The sequence below is a fragment of the Astyanax mexicanus genome, chromosome 14 (assembly GCF_023375975.1).
Source record: "Astyanax mexicanus isolate ESR-SI-001 chromosome 14, AstMex3_surface, whole genome shotgun sequence".
Taxonomy (NCBI): Eukaryota; Metazoa; Chordata; class Actinopteri; order Characiformes; family Acestrorhamphidae; genus Astyanax; species Astyanax mexicanus.
This window is the reverse complement of record NC_064421.1, coordinates 26,700,481-26,721,689: the sequence shown is the minus strand read 5'-3', so window position 1 is coordinate 26,721,689 and position 21,209 is coordinate 26,700,481. Positions and strand designations below refer to the sequence as shown.

Below are 21,209 nucleotides of genomic sequence, written 5' to 3'. Positions count from 1 at the left end.
GCACCGAATTTTATTTTGCGACACTAGTAAGGAACAGGGGTGTCGCCATGTTTTCCTTTCCTACTAATTCAGCAGTTCTTGCCGCTGATTGGTGGTGAATAAGTAAAAAAAATTCTAAGCTAAGTAAACAAATCTGTAATTCCTAAAAAAAAAACACATTCCAACGAGCACTGGATGTGAATCTACACAGACATCTCTAATGAAAACTGTTCATTTGGGTGAGTAAAGCCCTTGTGTTTATTTACAGAAAGCTTAGATTTCCAGATTTTCACTAAGGCTGGGTGCAGCAGCATTAGCATTAGCAGCTAACCGCTATCTCTAGCTGTGTTTACTGCCATCCTACAGTTTACTGCCATCCTACAGTGCATGTACAGTAGCTTGTTTTAACACAGTAAACGTGCAGGCTACAGACTGATAATACTCACCTCTGAACAACGAAAGAGCTAGCGCTTAGCATGGTTAGAGGCTAATGCTAATACTGCTCCAGCCTTGGTGCTGGAGAAAAACTTCACTGAAACTCCTTTATAACGCTGCACTTCAGCGGAGTGACTTTACTGCTCCTTAATACCTGACTGGTAAAATTCATACATAAGGTGCTATTTGGGGTACAAATATTGTCTGTGTAATTATAATTGTACAAGTGTAATTAATCTGTAGTAATGCATACTTCACTGGATGATACACTGTTATGTAATACATTAATTAATAATGTGCAACTACACAATTACTAGAGACAATTAAAACATTTGAAGTTGAACCAAATTAATCATTTGTATTAATCAGGAAAGATTATACTTATAATCTCCTGCTCAAATTACAGCAAAATACTTTAAAAGTACAATATTAATTTGATCTAAATTAGTATCTTTCAGGAAACAGACACACCCGGTCTGAAAAACGTTCTTAGACGTCTGCGCTTAAGCCAAGCTCATAAGAAATTCAGATGTTTCTGGAAGGGGGGTGAAGGTGTACCTTTTTGACAGTGGTGGTGTACTGCTCCAGCATGCTGTCATCCAGCCCGTCGATATGCCTGAGTCTCTCACACACACCCTCAATACTGAGAGAGCTGAGGGGGCCGGGAGGTACGGCAGCTCCAGAGCCCTACACACACACACACACACACACACAAACAGACAGTTACTCATTCATCCCTGAAATCAACATCCATCCATTACAATCTCACAGAAAGTGTGGCAGCCAGTGCCATGGGATGAAAAAGCAGTGTGCCAGTGGTGAAGAATGCAGAGCAGCGGGGCCCAATCCGACCACAGCAGGATTTCATCAGGCCGGGGCAGCGAGCAGAGCTACCGAAATGTGAATATAAAGTGACAGCCACTGAGAGAGCAAGCGAAGAATACAAATGCAGGGCTATTTACGGCTCTAAACTGGGTCCATCAAGAGACACTGTGTTTACAGGTGTTTCTCCCAATTACACAACTACTCAGCTCTCTACCTGATCTCAGTAATTAATGTCTCTTCTTTACATGAGCATTAGTGCAATGGAGGGGCTTGCAGGGTTAGATAATGAAACAGGGATTTATAGCATGGGTATACACTCATCTACATCTACGTTATTTTCTACCTGTACAGCTCTGGAAAAAAATAAGAGATCACTTCATTTTCTGAATCAGTTTCTCTGATTTTGCTATTTATAGGTATATGTTTGAGTAAAATGAACATTGTTGTTTTATTCTATAAACTACGGACAACATTTCTCTCAAAATACAAATAAAAATATTGTCATTTAGAGCATTTATTTGCAGAACAAAACAAAAAAGACGCAGAGCTTTCAGAGCTTTGGCTTTTAATCACAGTTAAAATCATGCATCTTGGCATGTTCTCCTCCACCAGTCTTACACACTGCTTTTGGATAACTTTATGTCTGCACTCCTGGTGCAAAAATTTAAGCAGTTTAGCTTGGTCTGATGGCTTGTGATCATCCATCTTCCTCTTAATTATATTCCAGAGGTTTTCAATTTGGTAAAATTAAAGAAACTCATCATTTTTAAGTGGTCTCTTATTTTTATTTATTTTTTCCAGAGATGAACTTTACTGTTATGTTACTTATTTGTTCTTTTATTAGGTAATAATAAAGACAGTTAATATGTCCTAAAACACTCAGCTGGACAAAAAAATGTAGAATAAATGTAGAATAAATCCTATTACCAGTTTTTCCAAGTTTATAGTCAAATTTTTATATAGTCAGATACTAGACCTAAAATCTTATAGGGACCTATAGTTCTGAATGTTTTTAACTTCACTATAGTCTACTTTGAGACAACCCGAGAGTTTTATTCTACTCCAAATGCTACTGAACGTCTGTCCTGCCACATCTTTGTCTCCTAGGTAAGCAAAAAACTTTTAGAGTCAACAAAACTTCAAGCTTTTGAAGACTTGAAGAACTTCAGAACTTAAGTTCTAGAAACCTCCACTACCAAGGCCGAATCAAACTATAGCTACACAGAACTTTTCTCTTTTAGTGATGCCAAATTTCACTGCTATTTCAGTGTATTTAGTATAGATTCTTCATAAAGCCTTTTTTGTACAGATGGAACCAGTGCCAGCATCATCAACTGGATCAAGCTGGCTGCATCTTCTTACATGCAAGACAGCGAGTCTTGCGTAGCCAGCGGGAAGAGTGGTGCCAAGAGCTTTAAATGGATGGTTGCTAATAAAGCGAGACATTCCACACATGATGATTCAGAAAACAGCAGCTTTTAATGTTAGCTGTGTTCACCAGGAGCGGGCCGAAGTGTTAGTCTTTCTGCTCCTCAGTCAGCATGTCAAAAGAAGGAAAAAACAAACAAAAGAAGGGAAAAAAATAGGATTTGATTTGGTGGGAAATCATGTTGGAAAAGCTTAATTATTACATGACTAAAATCCTGTAATGCTGGTCTTCAGTATAAGTACAGTGGTGTGAAGAAGTGTTTATTTTTTTGTATGTTTATCACTCTTTAATGTTTCAGATCATCAAACAAATTAAAACATTAGTCTCCACTTTGGTTTTCTTCAAACATTCAAAGGTGGACTTGCTGGTGTGTTTTGGGTCATTGTCCTGCTGCAGAACCAAAGTTCGTTTCAGCTTGAAGTTACGAACAGATGGTCGGACATTCTCCTTCAGGACTTTTTGGTAGGCAGCGGAATTCATGGTTCTGTTTATCGCAGCAAGTCTTCCAGGTCCTGAAGCAGCAAAACAGCCCCAGACCATCATACTACCACCACCATGTTTTACTGTAGGTATGATGTCCTTTTTCTGGCAGTTTTTTTTGTTTGTTTTATGCCAGATGTGACGGAAACACACCTTCCAAAAAGTTCAACTTTTGTCTTGTCAGTCCACAGAATATTTTCCTAAATGTCTTGGGGATCATAAAGATGTTTTCTTGCAATATGAAGACGATGTTTCAGTTAATGTTGTTTTGAAACATTTAAGAGTGACAAACGTTCCAAAAATAAGAAATCAAGAAGGGGACAAACCCTTTTTACACCATTATATATGAGTATACCATTTTAGCTATTATTTGACACTCCATACAAAAGTGAGTACACCCCTTTCATATCTGCAGATATTTAATTATACTTTTTCATTTGAAAACAATGACAAAATGACACTTTAATGAAAAGTATTCTGTGTGCGGCTTATATAGAACAGTGTAAATGTATTCTTCCCTCAAAAAAACTCAATACACAGCGATTAATGTCTAAACTTTCAGCAACAAAAGTGAGTACACCCCTTAGTAAAAGTTCCTGAAGTGTCAATATTTTGTGTGGCCACCATTATTTTACAGAACTACCTTTCCACACCTGGGTATGGAGTTTGGTCTCATCAGACTGTAGGATATGGTTCCAGTAACATGTTCTTTGTTAAAATATATTTAGCAAACTTTTGTAGGCTTTCTTGTGTACAGACCTCAGAAGAGGCTTTCTTCTAGGGTGACAGCCATGCAGACCAATTTGATGTAGTGTCCGGCGTATGGTCTGAGCACTGACAGGCTGATCCCCACCTCTTCAAACTTCTACTTTTACGCTATCTTTCAAACATGCAAGCATTTGGATGTGACGCTGTGACCTAAGTAGACCCTGCTCTCTTAAAACGCTGGATGATCTTGGCCACTGTTCTGCAGCTCAGTTTTAGGGTGTTGGCAATCTTTTTGTAGCCTTGGCCATCTTTTTGTAGTGCAACAATTCTTAGAGAGTTCTTTGCCATGAGGTGCCATGTTGGAACTTTCAGTGACCAGTATGAGAGAAAGTGAGAGCTGTACTACAAAATTAAACACACCTGCTCCCTATGCACACCTGAGACCTAGTAACACTAACACTAACGAGTCACATGATATTTTTGGAGGGAAAATGACAAGCAGTGCTCAATTTGGACATTTAGGGGTGCAGTCTCTTAGGGGTGTGCTCACTTTTAATGCTGGTGGTTTAGACATTAATGACTGTATATGGAGTTATTTTGAGGGAAGAATAAATTTATGCTGTTATATAAGCTGCACACAGACTACTTTTCATTGTGTCGAAGTGTCATTTTGTCAGTGTCGTCCCATGAAAAGATATACTTAAATATCTGCAGAAATTTGAGAGGTGTTCTCACTTTAGTGATACTCTATAAAACAGTGTAAAGAAATTCTGATATATGAACAGAGATAGCTCATCTCATGTATTTGTATTTTCGTCTCAGCTGAATTACACACAGCCAGTCTGTGCACCTAAGTGGCCTAGAATTTTAATCTCTCTTTTCACTGCTCAATAACAATCATGGCAGCTGGGAAATCAGAGTCATTTTAGGGCAGAAACAAGTGATCTGAAGCTGCTCATGCGCATTTAGAATAACAGCGAAATGTAATGTGTCAACACAAGGCCACTAGCATTGTTCTGGGAAGAGATAATGAAAGTCTGTTGTCTGGGGAAATCCCTTCCAATAACTAGAACTTTTCCTAGCAAGGCCGAATGAGGAATAAGATTTATGGTAAAGGTCAATGCTGTGAGAAGTGAAAGCTTTGCATCCAGCAACTATGCAACTATGAAATGTGGCCTATTTCTAGGCAGTACTGAAAGCTCTAAAACTGACAAAAACAAAGGAAACCTTATCGTTTATATATGTTTATATACCACGGATCACTAGGTTCATTACTCTACGCTATTAGACCTAATTTTAAAACTATCAAGAATTTTTTTTTGTAACCATTTAAATTAGTGTTTATTGTAGGGCTTATGCAACTGATGTTAATGCAGGGTGAGAAAATCAATATCAATATAAGGGTGAGAAAATCAATATATTACTTACATACAGAGTCTGGTTAAGTGGTTAATACATTTAGGCTGTAGTGCAAAATCTTCTATCTTCAAGACCAAAATTTTATAGATAAAGCAAAAAAAAAAAAAAAAAATATAGCCGCAAGCGGCAATCATCGGGTTCAAGCACCAACTTGCACAATGGTGCCTACTGGAGCATTGAATGGTGATGTGTAAGAAGGTCTAATATGATTGGAGATGCCCTGTCACATTTAGAAATTATCAAGTTTTTCACCTGTTATTAATGTTGAGCAGAGGCCTTTCAACCTGATCAGTGCTTAAATTCACATGTAAATCTAGTGAACTTTGTAGGATATTCATTAAGTGAGTTAGAACTAGTCAAAAGGTGTCTACATGTTATTGGTATTGATCAGGTGGCTTCAACCAGAATGTTCACAAAGTGGTATTCAGATTGACCTTTGAAACTTTGCAGAACAAGCTGAAATGTTTGACCAAACAAGTTTAAATTAACACAAAGGAGTGAATGTTCTGATATGACATGTAATTACGAAGTTATTATAAATCTAGTTCTGAATTAAATGGCGCTTCATCAAGCACCAACTAGCACAATGGTGCCTACTAGAGCATAGGATGGTGATGTGTAAGAAGGTCTAACACAATTGGAGACATTCTGTCACATTTAGAAATGATCAAAAGTCTTTCACCTGTTATTAATGTTGAGAAGAGGCACAAAGGAGTGAATGTTCTGATATGACATGTAATGTCAAGTTATTCTTAATCTAGTTCTGTATTAAATGGCGCTTCATCAGAGTGATATTGTACAGAGGTCTTTAACATTGTGAGATTACAGCAAATACTGCAGAGTTACAGCAATTTAGGTTAGAAATTCCAAGGACGCACAGATTGCTTGATGCCTGGAGAGTATTGTATGTGAAATTTTCACAAATATTTTTAATGAACATTTACCTAGAGACTCTACAGTGTGCAGCAAGACTGAAATGGAGGTGATAGGCCAAATATCCAGAGAGTAGTTTCAATATAGCTATTTTCAAACAATTAGCAATTATGAATGAACAAAGCACTTTTTAAACATAGTTGTATTGAGAAATTTGTCAGAGCCACTGTACTAAATATGGCAAAAACAATTAGATGTCAAAATAGTACAGCATGATTGACATATACTCGTTTTTTTGGAACAGCGCCCCCCAGTGGGCGGATTGTTTCAGCACTTTGCAGGTCACTACAGTGTCTCCACCTGAACATAACTGCCAAATATCATCCAGATTGGGCAACATTCAGCCTGCCAAAATGTCTGCTGAATGCTGATTGGCTGATGGTGTTCAGCCATGTTGATTGATTAAGTTGCCCTTTGAACATCCTTTAGAGGCTGTATGATAGATTCTGCATGCAAAGTTTCAACTTGCTAGGTTGCACGGTTGCTGAGAAACAGTGCTCCAAATTTACCTCTTGAAGTGAATGGGGCATATATCCGGAAGGACTAATTTGCATATGGCGGCCATATTGTTTACATATTTCAACTTGTTCTTAATGAATATTGAAGCGCATGCTCTCACGAGTGTTTTGATACCAAACATGGATTGGTCACAATTCCTAGGACTAGTTTGCAAAAGTAGGTTTTGCATATTATGCAAATTAGCACAAAATCTATATAGACGGAAGTGCATGGTCCAAATTGGAAAGTTGTTGGTATTGACCCAAGGAATCCACCAAAAAAAGAATTTTGAATGTAGGTCTTATGGTTTTTGAGTTATTGAGAAAATTGTGAAAAATGAATTTCCTTGTTTATAGCGCCACCACTTGACCAATCGGTGCCATTTTTGTTGTCCACCGAGATGCACTGATCCTACATCTACCTACCAAGTTTCATTTCTCTATGACTTACGGTTTAGGCTGCACAACTGTTTTTACAGGAGAAAAAGAATAATAATAATAATAATAATAATAATAATAATAATAATAAGAAGAAGAAAAATCTTAGCAAAAACAATAGGGTTCTACGCACCTTCGGTGCTTGAACCCTAAAAAAAAAAAAAAAAACTTAACTCAATATAAAAAGTCCTAAATATAAGCCATTTCTAAACAGGATTAGTTTCTCAGGGGTTCCTGGGGTAATTTTCTCTTTTATGGGGGTCCTCTGTGATTTTATTCTTGTCTGGAATGACCATGTATGTGTCTTTCTCAGACTTCCTCTGAGAAAATTACAGGCTGAATTATCTACTGTTTTTCGCTAAACTCTGTGGCTCTCCGGTAAATTTAGTCCAGTCCGCATGCACATCTCTGAGTTTCGTCACCTCACATTTAATACAATAACTATTTGTCCACTGTCACCCACTGTAATTACATTTCTGACGTGCATTTTCACGGAGATCCATGTAAAACACAACAGTGTGTGGAAATGGAGGAGCTACCGCGATGTGATGTGACCGAGAAATTATAAAAAAAACTTACTGGTCCTCCTGCATTTTCAATTGCAGTCCGAATGCAAGAGTTTTATCACTGAGTAGAAGTGTAATATATTTTTCACAGACGTCCCCCTGAGAAACTCATCCTGCCCGGATAGGGCTTAAGCTGCCTGTAGTTCCGGATTTCTGCCTTCAAAATAAGGTAGTTCGAAAAATTAGGTACGCGGTGATTGATCAATGTGCGGAGCTTTCGCATTAGGGCATGTCAATAAAAGGCTGCTGCTTTCACGACGCACCAAGTATTAACCAGTGGACAAGTGGAGGAGCTTGCACTATTGTGATTATCACACCATAGCCTTATATAAAATAAAAAAAAACAGCAATAAAAAAAAACAAAAAAAACCTAGGACTACTTCACAAACCATTTTCTAGAGCCCGACCTGACAGGACCCGAGGAAAATGCTGGGAAATCTAAAGATGACCCGGCACAAGGCTCAGCCAAAAATCTAAATTCTAATGGAAACATGTCCAGAGAAAGTTCGCTGCAAAGAACTGTGTGAATAAGATTTAATACCACTGCTTTCACTACTTCTACTTTAAGTGTGCAGTGCAGTCATCTTGACTTTCTGAGTAAGAATTCTGATTTACAGGGTGTCCCAGTTGAAACGTCCTTCTAGGAACTCAGAGATTTCGACATCCCAGTTTAAACTAAACACAGAATTAGTGCCAATTTCTATATTTTCCAAAAAAAAAAAAAAAAAAAGTGTTGGAATCAGCTTCAGTCGTGGCATCAGCAGACACTAACATAAATTTACGACTACTGGCACTGGCCCACAATTCCTATTACAGTGCATCCCCAATTAAAACGTTAAAAAGGCCATTCTGATATTATTAACCAAATATTTTACACACTACTGGCTGAAAACTGCTGAGCTTTTTCACCTCACTCAGCTGAAGAGATGTCAAGCTGCTCTTCATGAGCTGTAAAAAGCTAAAAAAGATTTCTAGTGAATGATGCCTCATTTAATTACAATTTAAAAACATATAATGTAAAATACTGGATCTACAATCCTCAGAAATGGCTTTCTACATTGTAGCTAATACATGCTTTTAAGGTCTCATTCCATAGTTCTTTCATTTGTCCTCTAATATGAATGAATGCCATGTGAGTCGTTTTTTGTTTCTATTAAGCCCTGCTTTAGATCACTGAATTAGAGGTCTCTGAAGAAAGACAGGTTTTGGCTCTTGCTCATGAATATTCATACATGCAAATATACCACCTCTGATTGGCTAACAGCACTACCTGTGGCAGCGTTTATAACCCCCTACGCACGGCCGTGATGCCACTATTCCCGCAGCAGCGCAACACAAGATACACAAGATAGCTAACACTAACTAGCTCTGTAAACACCTTAGCTATAGCTCCTAATGCTGTAGCCCGGGTTTAGCTCCGCCTGTGGGCAGTCCTGAGCCGAGGTGGGTAAGGCCATGAACTCCCTGGTTGACGTTGACGTTGACACCCTAACGTCTCTCTGATCAACCCGTATTTCTGAGGATTTTCTTTTACAAGCTACTGCAGACAAGGTAGACTAAGAAACAGTTTCATATGCAGCATGCATATACAACTCAGAGAGACCTATAGTATTTTTCAAAGAATGAGACCTTTAAGAAAGCAACAGTTTGAGAAATAATGTGGAAAAACGAGGAGAAGTTGAAGGGTAGGAATCGGTGGCTGTACCTGCTTCACTCTGGGGGGCTGAGACTTTGTCTGTTTGGGAGTAATGAGAGGAGAGGAGAGGAGAGGGGTTAGAGCAGGACAGGACAGATATAATTAGGCAACATGCTTCAATCATTAAGAAATCAAACCCACAAGGGAACTCCAACCGTTCTGGACAGAAGATAAACACAGGGATGGAAATTAAGCGCATCCTGTACATTTTCCAAGTGTTAAAGAATGTGTGACTCCAGATTCATTTAAAGCTTTTTAGGAATGACTGAAATCAAGGATAGATCTTACTAAAATACATGTTTTTCAATAATATTATTTCCATTATAAAAAATCCTTGCAGGAGGTTGAGGTCACAGAAGTCACAGAATATATGACTCTATATACGTTTCCAAACATTTACAGTACGATGACATGCCAAAAGTCATGGAATAACTATTGACCAAATTTATCATGAAGAGCTACAGTACCTCAGGCGACGGCTTTAGAATGCCCACCTCTGTATAAGTTGTGAGTGAGGCTAAAGACTGGACAGTGTGCTCATGGCAAGGCATCATAAATTACAAGAGTTTGAGCAAGGTCTGATACGAGTGGATGCCAGATGAAGGGGGCATTCTATTTCCAATACAGGATTGGATGGTTGTGACTGTGATTGTGGATTGTGACTGGCTGCATCTGTCCAGAATTGTCCATGCCACCAGACTAGCAGAAATCATGGGAAACGACAGACAGTAAAAATAAAGAAAAAAAATAAAACACTTTATAGTTTTTAATGTGTATAAATACTTTCTCATTGGCTAATATTAAACATTCTTAAGTTCCATCCCTGAATACATACTGTATACATAGCAACAGCAAGTTTCACCTCTTAGATCATTAATCACAACATCGCATCTGTAATACAGTGATTCATTCAGTTAATCAACCCAACAGCTTATGACTATTCCATATATATATGAACAGTCAAAGCTAAGAGCACAGAGCGTATAAGAAACAAAGAAAAAACAAAATAAGACAGAGAGAGAGAGAGAGAGAGAGAGAGAGAGAGAGAGAGAGAGAGAAAATGTAAGAAAGCGAGTGCATGGCATGCAGGCATTCTGAACAAAAAGTAGCACTTCAGAAGCCGTGTTGAGGATGTTATTGCAGTCAGTGTTGGGGAGGGACGAGCAGAAGTCTGAGGTGGGGGAGGATGATCGAGGACTCTTATCCCATAACAATTAAAGCTAATTTTAAAGATATTTTTCCCTTATTCCATTGCTAATCAGCATAGCATTACTACAGGACAGTGTGTGAATTTATGCTCATTCATGTGACCTTATTTACTACATAATGTAGAAGTGCTGGGTTAGTGCTGAAAGTGATAAAACTAGCTTCTTTTGAAGGGGTAGTATTTGTGACACAGTAAGCACACATGCCTGGAGCACTGAGCAGCCATCACTGCACTGTTAACGATGGCTCTGTGCACTTGTTTGTTCTTTTAAGTAAGATAAACAAATCAAAAAGGCATCTTTTTTTTTCTTTGTTAAGTACTTACTTAATATTAAAAATAATTTTAGCGTGAAAAACCTGTACCTGGGGCCACAGCACTATTCCATTGGTGGCCTTTAATAGCGACGGGATCTGATAATTGGTAAAGTACAGTACAGAGACCAGTTTGCACGCTAAAAACATTATTAACCAATAATACATTTTCTATTTCGCATTTAGTCTGTTTTCTGCATTTCACAACTAAGCGTCCTTGCTTCCTAACTTTGTGAACATAGAGCTGAAATGAAGACTGAATGTGGTTGGATCTGTTGTGGCGACACAAGAGGGACCTACTGTACTTAATATTAGACACAAGCAATAATAGGTCATAAACTTAAGGCAGATTGGTACCTTAAACTAACTTAGAGCCACAAACAGAAAATACTTAGAGAAATAAAATACTGTAAAGTTTAAACTCTTTTAAACGCAATAAATAGACTCACTACAAGACATTTTGTACAATTCTCACTTGATGCTAATGAGCAAGTCAGAATGCAGCACAGCACTCAAACTGTATTATACAGAACAGAATGAGCAACATGGATGGAGCAGAACTCAACACTCACAGCCTCTCGAAAAGACTTAACGTCACATGCTTGCAGCATTGTCCTTGTGCTGGAAATTGTGTGTTAGTGAAAAGCAATCATGGTGCATCGGCACACGGATGCTATAGACCCCCAAGGACATGCTTTGTCATTTTGTAGTTTGCTATTATCATTCAGGTGAGCTGTGGTTCTGTATGGGAAAAATGAACGCTGCTTTTGCTCTGTGGTTAAAAGATAATATCCAATATCCAGATACTAGACATTTTTAATATTTCATGTTTCCTTAGATTAAGGTCAGGAACAGGAAAGGCTAGGCTAACATTGGTTAAAAAAATATGTCCAGTGAATTATAGCAATCTCATTTTCATCTTCACAATTAGACCACCTAAAGGCTGTGTTCACATCATCAGGCTGAAGTGATTTAAATCAGAATTTTTTTTTTCAGGGTTGTGTGAACATGTGTCAAATCCAAGCTGTAGTCCAAAATCTGACACATATCAGATCTATAGGCGAACTGTAAACTGTGTAATTTGATTCGGGGCTTGTTGGTGTGTCTTTGCTATCGTAACGACAGGAAATGTATGCCTTGCATGGTTTAAAATGCTCAAAAGGCATGTACGAATTCACTGAATTAATCATGGGTGTGTTTTGGACGTAACATGAAATAAACCAATTAGCGTTTCACTTGCCATCCCCTTTAAAAGTCAGGTGCGCTCTGACTTTGGCAGATTGCTATTTTAATGGCACACTGCCTCTGCGCGTCTCAGCAGTGGAAACAGACCTGTGTGTTCACACTGCGAAGGTGTGCGAGCAGGTCATTTACGGAAACACCAATGTTATTTTATTTTCAAGATAGCAATAGGCATCTGACAGTTGACTGTTGGTTTTGTTGTCAGGGTTCAAATCAGTCAGAGGTGTACTTGTGTTTTCTGTTGCCAAGATAGCAATAACCTAGACCACCACACCCATTGGCATAGATACAGCTCTGGAAAAAATAAGAGACCACTTTAATTTCTACATCAGTTTTTCTGATTTTGCTATTAATAGGTATATGTTGGAGTAAAATGAACATTGCTGTTTTATTCTATAAACTACAGACATTTGTCCCAAATTCCAAATAAAATTTTTGTCATTTAGAGCATTTTTAGAGCAGAAAATGAGAAATGGCTGAAATAACAAAATGCAGAGCTTTCAGACTTCAAATAATGCAAAGTAAACAAGTTCATATTCATAACGTTTTAAGAGTTTAGAAATCAACATTTGGTGGATAAACCCTGATTTTAAATCACAGTTTTTAAACACCAGTCTAACACACTGCGTTTGGATCATTTTATGCCATTCTTGTTTAAAAAATTCAGGCAGTTCAACTTGGTTTGATGGCTTGTGATCATCCATCTTTCCCTTAATTATATTCCAGAGGTTTTCAATTTGGTAAAATCAAAGAAACTCATCATTTTTAAATGGTCTCTTATTTTTTTCCCCAGAGCTGTATATTCACAAGCGCTGTTGCTATTTAAACGACGCAGGCGCAAGGCGCAAAAATAGACTGTTGGCAGGGTGTAAGATGGCAATGAGCATCTTTTTTAATTTAAAAATGAGCAAAGTTTTAATTTTTGGAACCAGATCTTCCAGAGGGATTGGAATGTCCATGATTGGACACTTTGTCTCTGCTTGGTTGACTGTCAGCCTCACGTTCTGATGATTCAGCAAGGGTTTGTATGAGTTACAAATACTGTAACTTAACTATTTGGTCTCCTAACCAGACGTAAAAACAGATATACTGAACAAACATGAATAGACTGTAATTTGGTGGAGCTATGTGAGGAAATTGCAAAAAGAACAAATGTTTCGGGCTTCGGAACATTGCTGTTTACCACAGGGCGTGATGCGGTCATTTTTCAAAATACACCATTCATTTTTCCCATAAACAAAAGCGGCTTAGACTCAAGCCCTTATTTTGACAAGTTGTCAACTACAAAACTGACTCACGACCTCAGAGGTCTATTCACATACACACACAGACAGACACACACACACACACACACACTCATGTAATACCACAGAGGGTGAGGGGGTTCTCTCATAGGAATCTTCTCTGATAACACCCTGATGAAGATGAAGAGACAGGGTAAAATAAGAGTAAAAAAGAACTACAGGGGGAAAAACAGCAGCAAGAAAAGCCTAGAAGAACAGATAGTTAGCGCACAGGCACATGCACACTTATTAGCACACACACACACATACTATAAAGGCAGTGAACACACTTAATGACTTATGTGGGTGTAGATGGGCTTGAAAGCGCTGTAGCTTCTCTGCTTAATGCCACCTCTCTACCTCCATAAAATCTGTCACAGAATAACTTGTTAAGCAGCAAGTTTATGGCATGGTGCTGTAGGGAGAGAGCGATACGAGGCCACACTGTGCCACAGATACCAAGCATCACTCTTCCGCTTCTTCTGCCAGACCCCGCCAGCCTAGACGGGGACGGCACACTTGCAACCAATTAGCTAACGTTACATGTTATTTACATGTCTTCACTGAATGCTCAGCATTAATGTTGCTTAATTAACGTCATTAATTTTAAATGAATGCTTAGTACTAACACTGTAAGTTCTATATTAAATTAATGGTGCTAATACTGCATTGATTTCTGTTAGATATTCTCTGAGATCACATTAACCACACTGAAAAAATACTAATGTTTTACCTTTTTTATGTAAACCCTTATATTAAGAAAATAAAAATATGAATAAATATAAAAATAATGAATATTAAATGCACTATTTATTATTGAAAATCATTATTAAAGCAAAACTATGACATTTACCTTGTACTTATGTTTTCATATAAACATTTAAAAGTCACGTGTTTTAAAAGATTATCAGAAGGATCCGGACATAAATATATACATATACAGCTCTGGAAAAACAAGAGTTTAATGGATTTTACCAAATTGAAAACCTCTGGAATATAATCAAGAGGAAGATGGATGATCACAAGCCATCAAACCAAACTGAACTGCTTGAATTGTTGCGCCAGGAGTGGCATAAAGTTATCCAAAAACAGTGTGAAAGACTGGTGGAGGAGAACATGCCAGGATGCACGAAAACTGTGATAAAAAAAACAGGGTTATTCCACCAAATATTGATTTCTGAACTAGTTTTCTTTGCATTATTTGAGGTCTGCAAGCCCTGCATCTTTTTTGATATTTCAGCCATTTCTCATTTTCTGCAAATAAATGCTTTAAATGACATTTATTGTTATTTGAAGTTTGTGAGAAACGTTGTCCGTAGTTTATAGAATAAAACAACAATGTTCATTTTACTCAAACATTTACTTATAAATAGGAAAATCAGAGAAACTGATTCAGAAAATGAAGTGGTGTCTTTATTTTTTTTCCAGAGCTGTACAGTGCCAATCATAAGTTTGGACACTTCTTATCATTGAATATTTTTATTTTTTATTTTTTCCTACATTGTATATTGTAAATTAATACTGAAGTTATATAAAAGAGCACATAAGGAATCATGTAGTAACTTAATTGTTAAACAAACCAAAATACTCTGCGAAGCATTTAGATGGGCTCTTATATGGTTTGTTGCTATCTTGTGTGGTTTCTAAGGCTGGTAACTCTGATAAACTTATCCTGTTCAACAGAGGAAACTCTTGATCTTTCTTTCATGGGGCAGCCCTGATGAGTGCCAGTTTCATCCTAATGTTTTTGATGGTCTTTAAACCTTTACTTTTAAAGTTCTGATGCTCACATTAAAAGAACAATACATTTAAGTAATTAACTCTTGACGAGTTCAGCACAGCAGTTAACTGAAAGCCTGAATTCCAGGCGACTATAAAATATAAAATATATTCTGCTTTGTTTAACACTTTCTTGTTTAATCAATAATTCCATATGTTTTTCTGCATAGTGTGGATGAGTTTAGTATTAATCTACAATACAGAACATTTTTACCATATTAATTAACTGAAATTAAGGTGTGTCCAAATGTTTGACTGGTATATATTTATATTTGAAGTATACATACATAAATACAGAGACATAAAATGGATATATCATTTTGATTGAAGCATTTTATATTAATACTTTTAAAAGAAGATGTTAAGATTTTAACATGTTGTGTTCAATAAAACCATGAATCATATACTTTTTTGTGTGGTGTTAGTTTAAGCAGACTGTGTTTGTCTACTGTTGTGACTTAGATAAAGATCAGAACACATTTAATGACCAATTTATGCAGAAATCCAAGTAATTCCAAAGGGTTCACATACTTTTTCAGCAACTGTATATAAATAGACAGAAGGATTAGAGGTTTTCATTAGAGGTCTCAGACTGTATTTGCAGAAGGAATGTATATTTTGCAAGCAAGGCAAAGATTAGCAAGCAAGCTACACATTGTGCTTGTGGCCAACGTGAACTCCAGTGCAATTAAGTGTACAGCTGTCGGAGCTCCGCCTTGTTTATTCTCACAACTCTTATGAAACACTGCTGCTGTTACCATGCAAAGTTCAGCTGCTTCTTTTTTTTTTTTTTTTTTTAGCTAAGATACAATAATGTGGAAAAGCAAACTGGTACATCAGGATTACTTTAAATTCTGAGCTGCTGGTGTTTGAGAATGTTTAATGTGATTACAGAAAATATTCATTGGATGAACTTATTTAGAAAAAAATATATGAAATGCTATGTTTTTTATCATTTTGCACCATCTCACAACATTTAATAGTGTGTGAGGTTGTTGCAATTGCTAACAGTCAGTCAATTTTCGAGGATGACATCTAAACAACATCTAAACTGTCTGCTACAGATACTAGCAAGCAGTAAAGCAGGCTGTAACTCTCCCTTAGTTAAACTCCTGCCTCGGGGATTCCATGCGCATAAGTGCACATGTTTTTCATTTGTTCTTGATCTCATGTTGTAGCACCGGGGTCAAATCCTCTGAACTCAATGGAACAAGATCTTGGATATTATCCAATAAGTTGAATCAGCTTTGGCAGAATTAGTTCCCCACACTGAAAAAATGATGAGTAAAATTTACTTTAAAAAAGTTTAGCAACTTTCTGCATTTGCTATTTTTTAAAAATAAATTTAATTTCAGATAAGTTTAAGTAACTTCAACTTGGTTTCAAAATTTAAATGTTACATAGAGTAAATAAGTGAACTAAACTTCAGTAAATCCTTTATTTTATTGAACTTTGCTTAATTTATTTTTGCTGAATCAATCCTTTCTTTTAGTAACCTTTACTTAATTTCTGCATACTATATTAAATAATTACAACTACTTAATTTATACAATATTACTCAAATAATTTATTATACATAATATATTATAATTCCTGAAATGTAATTATTTTTAGTTAAAATACACACATTACACTAAAACACACATCTCAACACATGGATGGCATGTAAAACATTATTTTTAGCATACTAAAAAAATGTATAACATGCCATCCAAGAATATATTACATGCCATCCATGTGTTGAGACAGTGTAATATGTGTATTTCAACTAAAAATATTTCAGGAATTATAATATATTATGTATCATAAATTATTTGAGTGATATTGTATTGGGATTGTATAAGGATTGATTCAGTAAAAATAAATTAAATAAAGTTTACTAAAAGAAAGGATTGACTGAAGTTCAGTTCACTTATTTACTCTTTGTAACATTTAAGTCTTGAAGTTACTTAAATTCTTCTGAAATTAAATTTACTTAAAAAAAGCAAATGCAGAAAGTTGCGAAACTTTTTTTAAAGTAAATTTTACGCATCATTTTTTTCAGTGCAGGCCTGAGATTATGAGCACGTCATCTATACTAAGGAAGTCCACTGGTATAGTATTGTATAGCACTAATACAGCACTGAGGTTATTATCTGTGTACTTACTAGTCCAGAGCTGAGGTCCTTATGGAAGGCCAGTTTGGAGGGTGGGCGGGAAGGGGCATGGAGGGGGTTGCCAGGGTAATGTCGGGGCACATGATAAACATGTTGAGGGAAATAAGGCTATGGAGGTGGAGGAAAGAGAGGGAGAATGGTCATGCAGGCATTCATGAATGAATAAATGAGGACAGGATGAGAATGGGTAGGCCTGTCACGATACTTATTGTATGTTATCAACGTATGGTACCATATACAGCATATACAGTTTCTTTAATTTTACCAAATTAAAAACATCTGGAATATAATCAAGAGGAAGATGGATGATCACAAGCCATCAAACCAAGCTGAACTGCTTGATTTTTGCACCAGGAGTGGCATAAAGTTATCCAAAAGCAGTGTGTAAGACTGGTGGAGGAGAACATGCCAAGATGCATGAAAACTGTGATTAAAAACCAGGGTTATTACACCAAATATTGATTTTCTGAATTCTTAGAACTTTATGAATATGAACTTGTTTTCTTTTATATATTTTTAAGTGAAATTTAGAAGAAATATTGTCTGTATACCTATAAATAGCAACTGTATACAAATTAATAGAGAAACTGATTCAGAAACTAAAGTGGTCTCTTAATTATAATATTAAAATACTTGAATATTCTAAACTAAAAAAAAATCATCTGCTCTTTAGAATGGTCAAATTAAATCATAATGCTTTCATATTATTATAATATTATTGGCATTAAATCAGCTTAAAATGATAATTTTTTTTTGACAGTCATTTATCACAATTATGTCTGAAACAATACATTGTCCCAAAAAACTGTTATTGTGACAGGCCTAAGAATGGGTTACACTACTAAAATGGGCAAACTAACCAAATAAATAAATCTCAAACAGAAAATTAAAATAATAAAAAATAAAAAAAACGAAGTAAAGTTAAAGATTAAAGCTGTCAACCTTCAAAGACAAATGTCAAATATAGAACATATATAAAAGCTTAATAAAGGACAATAAAGGTCACACATAACAGTACTTACAACAGTCATAAACAGTCCTTGTTAAAAGGTTGAGTAATGTCTTGACTAATTATGGATTGACACCAGATCATTATTATTAATTATTATTAGATATTACTACATGTTTATGCTTAAGAATGTTGTGAAAAATCTATATTTGTAATGATTAATAATGTCTAAACTTGTGGCAATTAATAATTAGTCGATATATTCTGTTAAAGGGGTGGGCGATATGGCCCTAAAATAATATCACAATATTTCATGAAATTTTCGCAGGATTGAAGTAAAATTAATAATACTAGACAGACATAATCTGTATCTAGTCAATATACAGCTCTGGAAAAAATGAAGGGACCACTTCAGTTTCTGAATTAGTTTCTCTGATTTTGCTATTTATAGGTATATGTTTGAGTAAAATGAACATTATTGTATGATTCTAAAACCTACGGACAACATTTCTTCCAAAATTCCAAATAAAAATACTATAATTTATTTAGCATTTATTTGCAGAAAATGAGAGATGTCTGAAATAACAAAAAAGATGCAGAGCTTTTAGACCTCAAATAATGCATAAAGTTTTAAGAGTGCAGAAATCAATATTTGGTGGAATAACCCTGGTCTTTAATCATAGTTTTCATGCATCTTGGCATGTTCTCCTCCACCAGTCTTACACACTGCTTTTGGATAACTGTTATGTCACTCCTGGTGCAAAAATTCAAGCAGTTCAGCTTGGTTTGATGGCTTGTGTTTGTCCATCTTCCTCTTGATTATATTCCAGAGGTTTTCAATTTGGTAAAATCAAAGAAACTCATCATTTTTATATGGTCTCCTATTTTCAATGGGAAATGAGAACAGAGTGAATCTTTCTTTTGCTAAAAACAGCAAAAAAAAGTAGTACCCTGATGTGATAATTAAGGGGGTGATATGGCACGATATTTCAGGGTATAATATGGTTCACAGTATTGAAAAATGTCTATTCTATTCTGTTGTAAGTACTGTTAATTAAAGTACCCTTACTCTAAGGTGTTATCATGTAGAAATACAGGGTTTTTTTCTTGTAACAGTGATGCTAAGACTGGAACCTCTTGTACAGAATTTGGAAAACATGGAAAACATGATTAAGTGAATGGATCATGTTTACGGTGCCAAAACCATTAGAGTGGAGTGTGTGAGGGTCTCTCACCCGGTTGTAGAAGGGGTGCTGTGGGCCGGTGAGGCCGCTGAAGTAGCTGCTGTGGGGCTGTGTGGGAAAGGAGGCGGTGGGGGGGCAGGCTGCCGGCGCCTGACCAAACACTGAGTGTGTCCGTGCTGGAGCCTCCTGCAGGGGCAGTGTGGGATAGCTCACTCCTCCGACGTGCATCTGCTCACGGGCATCGCGCACGTCTGAGAAAGAGAGAGAGAGAGTTAAAAAGAGAGAAATAGAGAGTGAGCAATGTCATTTCTGTTATAAGATTATAATCTCCGCTTGCACTTAAAGCGCATTCACATCCTCCCACTCACAGACAACTCCAGCCAAACGAAGCACAGCATTTTTAGTAAGTCTTATGTGAGAAAGCAGGAGGAAAAAAAAAATCTCTGTGGGCTGCTTCTCAAAACAACAAACAGTGATGACCAAACAGACTTCTCCCAAAAGATTCAGCAGATTACCAGCCAAGGCATGCCAGAAAGTCTCACAACACTAATTTTCAGTGCACAGCAATCATACGTTTCTGCCCGTGGAAAGAAATAGCCCGGGTGACTCAGAAAGAAGGAGGCAATTTTGAATGATGTTTCACATCCTGAGGTGAGCATAATAGTGCCCTTGTTTCGCACTCAGAGCTGAAGGAAGGAATCCTTTACAGTGTATGGCCTGAGCCCTTAAATCACCTCATGAGCACACTCAATACGGAGGGTCACTGAAGGTAAAGGTCTCTGATCTGGTATGTAAAAATCAACATTATATCATTATATCATTTTTTTAACCTTAAAACAACAGCTTCAGAATTATTTTGATTATTTTTGATCTGTCTATCTATGGAGAATAGTGCCTCTGTCATGGCCAATCTGTGAAAGAACACTACTGCTACTGCACTATGTAACTCTGGTGAAGCTGCACGACTTTTCAATAATTATTATTTTGATGCCACACTGACTGTAATAAACAAAAAATATGTTTTCCCCTCTTGGATCAATAAAGTATCTATCTATCTATAAGTTTGTGCGTCCAGACTAAAATTACCGGAGGACCACGGAGTTCAGCGAAAAACAGTAGGCAATTCAGCCTGTAGTTTTCTCAGAGGATGTCTGAGAAAAACACGTACATGGTCGTTCCGGATGTGAATAAAATCACAGAGGATCCACATAAAAGAGAAAATTACTACAGGATAGAACTATTGCCACTCTGTAAAAGAACACTACTGCTACTGCACTATGTAACTCTGGTAAAGCTGCACAAAAACTTCTCAAAAATTATTCTGATGCCACATTGACTGTAATGAACAAACAAGATATTTTCTCTCTGGGATCAATGAAGTATGTATGTATGTATGTATGTATGTATGTATCTATCTATCTATCTATCTATCTATCTATCTATCTATCTATCTATCTATCTATCTATCTATCTATCTATCTATCTATCTATCTATCTATCTATCTATCTATCTATCGAGAACAGTTGCCACTCTGCGAAAGAAAACTACTGCTACTGCACTATGTAACTTGGTGTAAATGCCTGTAATATTAATAAGTCCACTTGCTTCTTTAACTTCAGATTTGGCTGAGTGAAATGTCAAAAATGAATGAGAACTGACAATCAGAACCTTTAACTGCTGGCTATTTTTCTT

The 21,209-nt window shown here is 36.6% G+C and overlaps 1 protein-coding gene across 6 annotated transcripts in view; it reads right to left on the bottom strand.

Annotated features, from left to right (window-relative positions):
* Positions 1-21,209, bottom strand: part of kidins220a (kinase D-interacting substrate 220a) — a 131,615-nt gene that overhangs the window by 13,040 nt on the left and 97,366 nt on the right. For 2 of the 6 annotated variants that reach the window (XM_022672832.2, XM_022672834.2), the window contains exons 24-28: positions 19,568-19,767; positions 17,375-17,491; positions 13,533-13,580; positions 9,415-9,444; positions 973-1,101 (exon numbers count right to left, since the gene is read on the bottom strand). In XM_022672832.2, coding sequence (XP_022528553.2) covers positions 973-1,101; positions 9,415-9,444; positions 13,533-13,580; positions 17,375-17,491; positions 19,568-19,767 — 524 coding nt within the window. The remainder of the gene's footprint in view (positions 1-972; positions 1,102-9,414; positions 9,445-13,532; positions 13,581-17,374; positions 17,492-19,567; positions 19,768-21,209) is intronic. The other 4 variants (XM_022672835.2, XM_022672836.2, XM_015606604.3 and 1 more) reach the window with 4 other exon arrangements.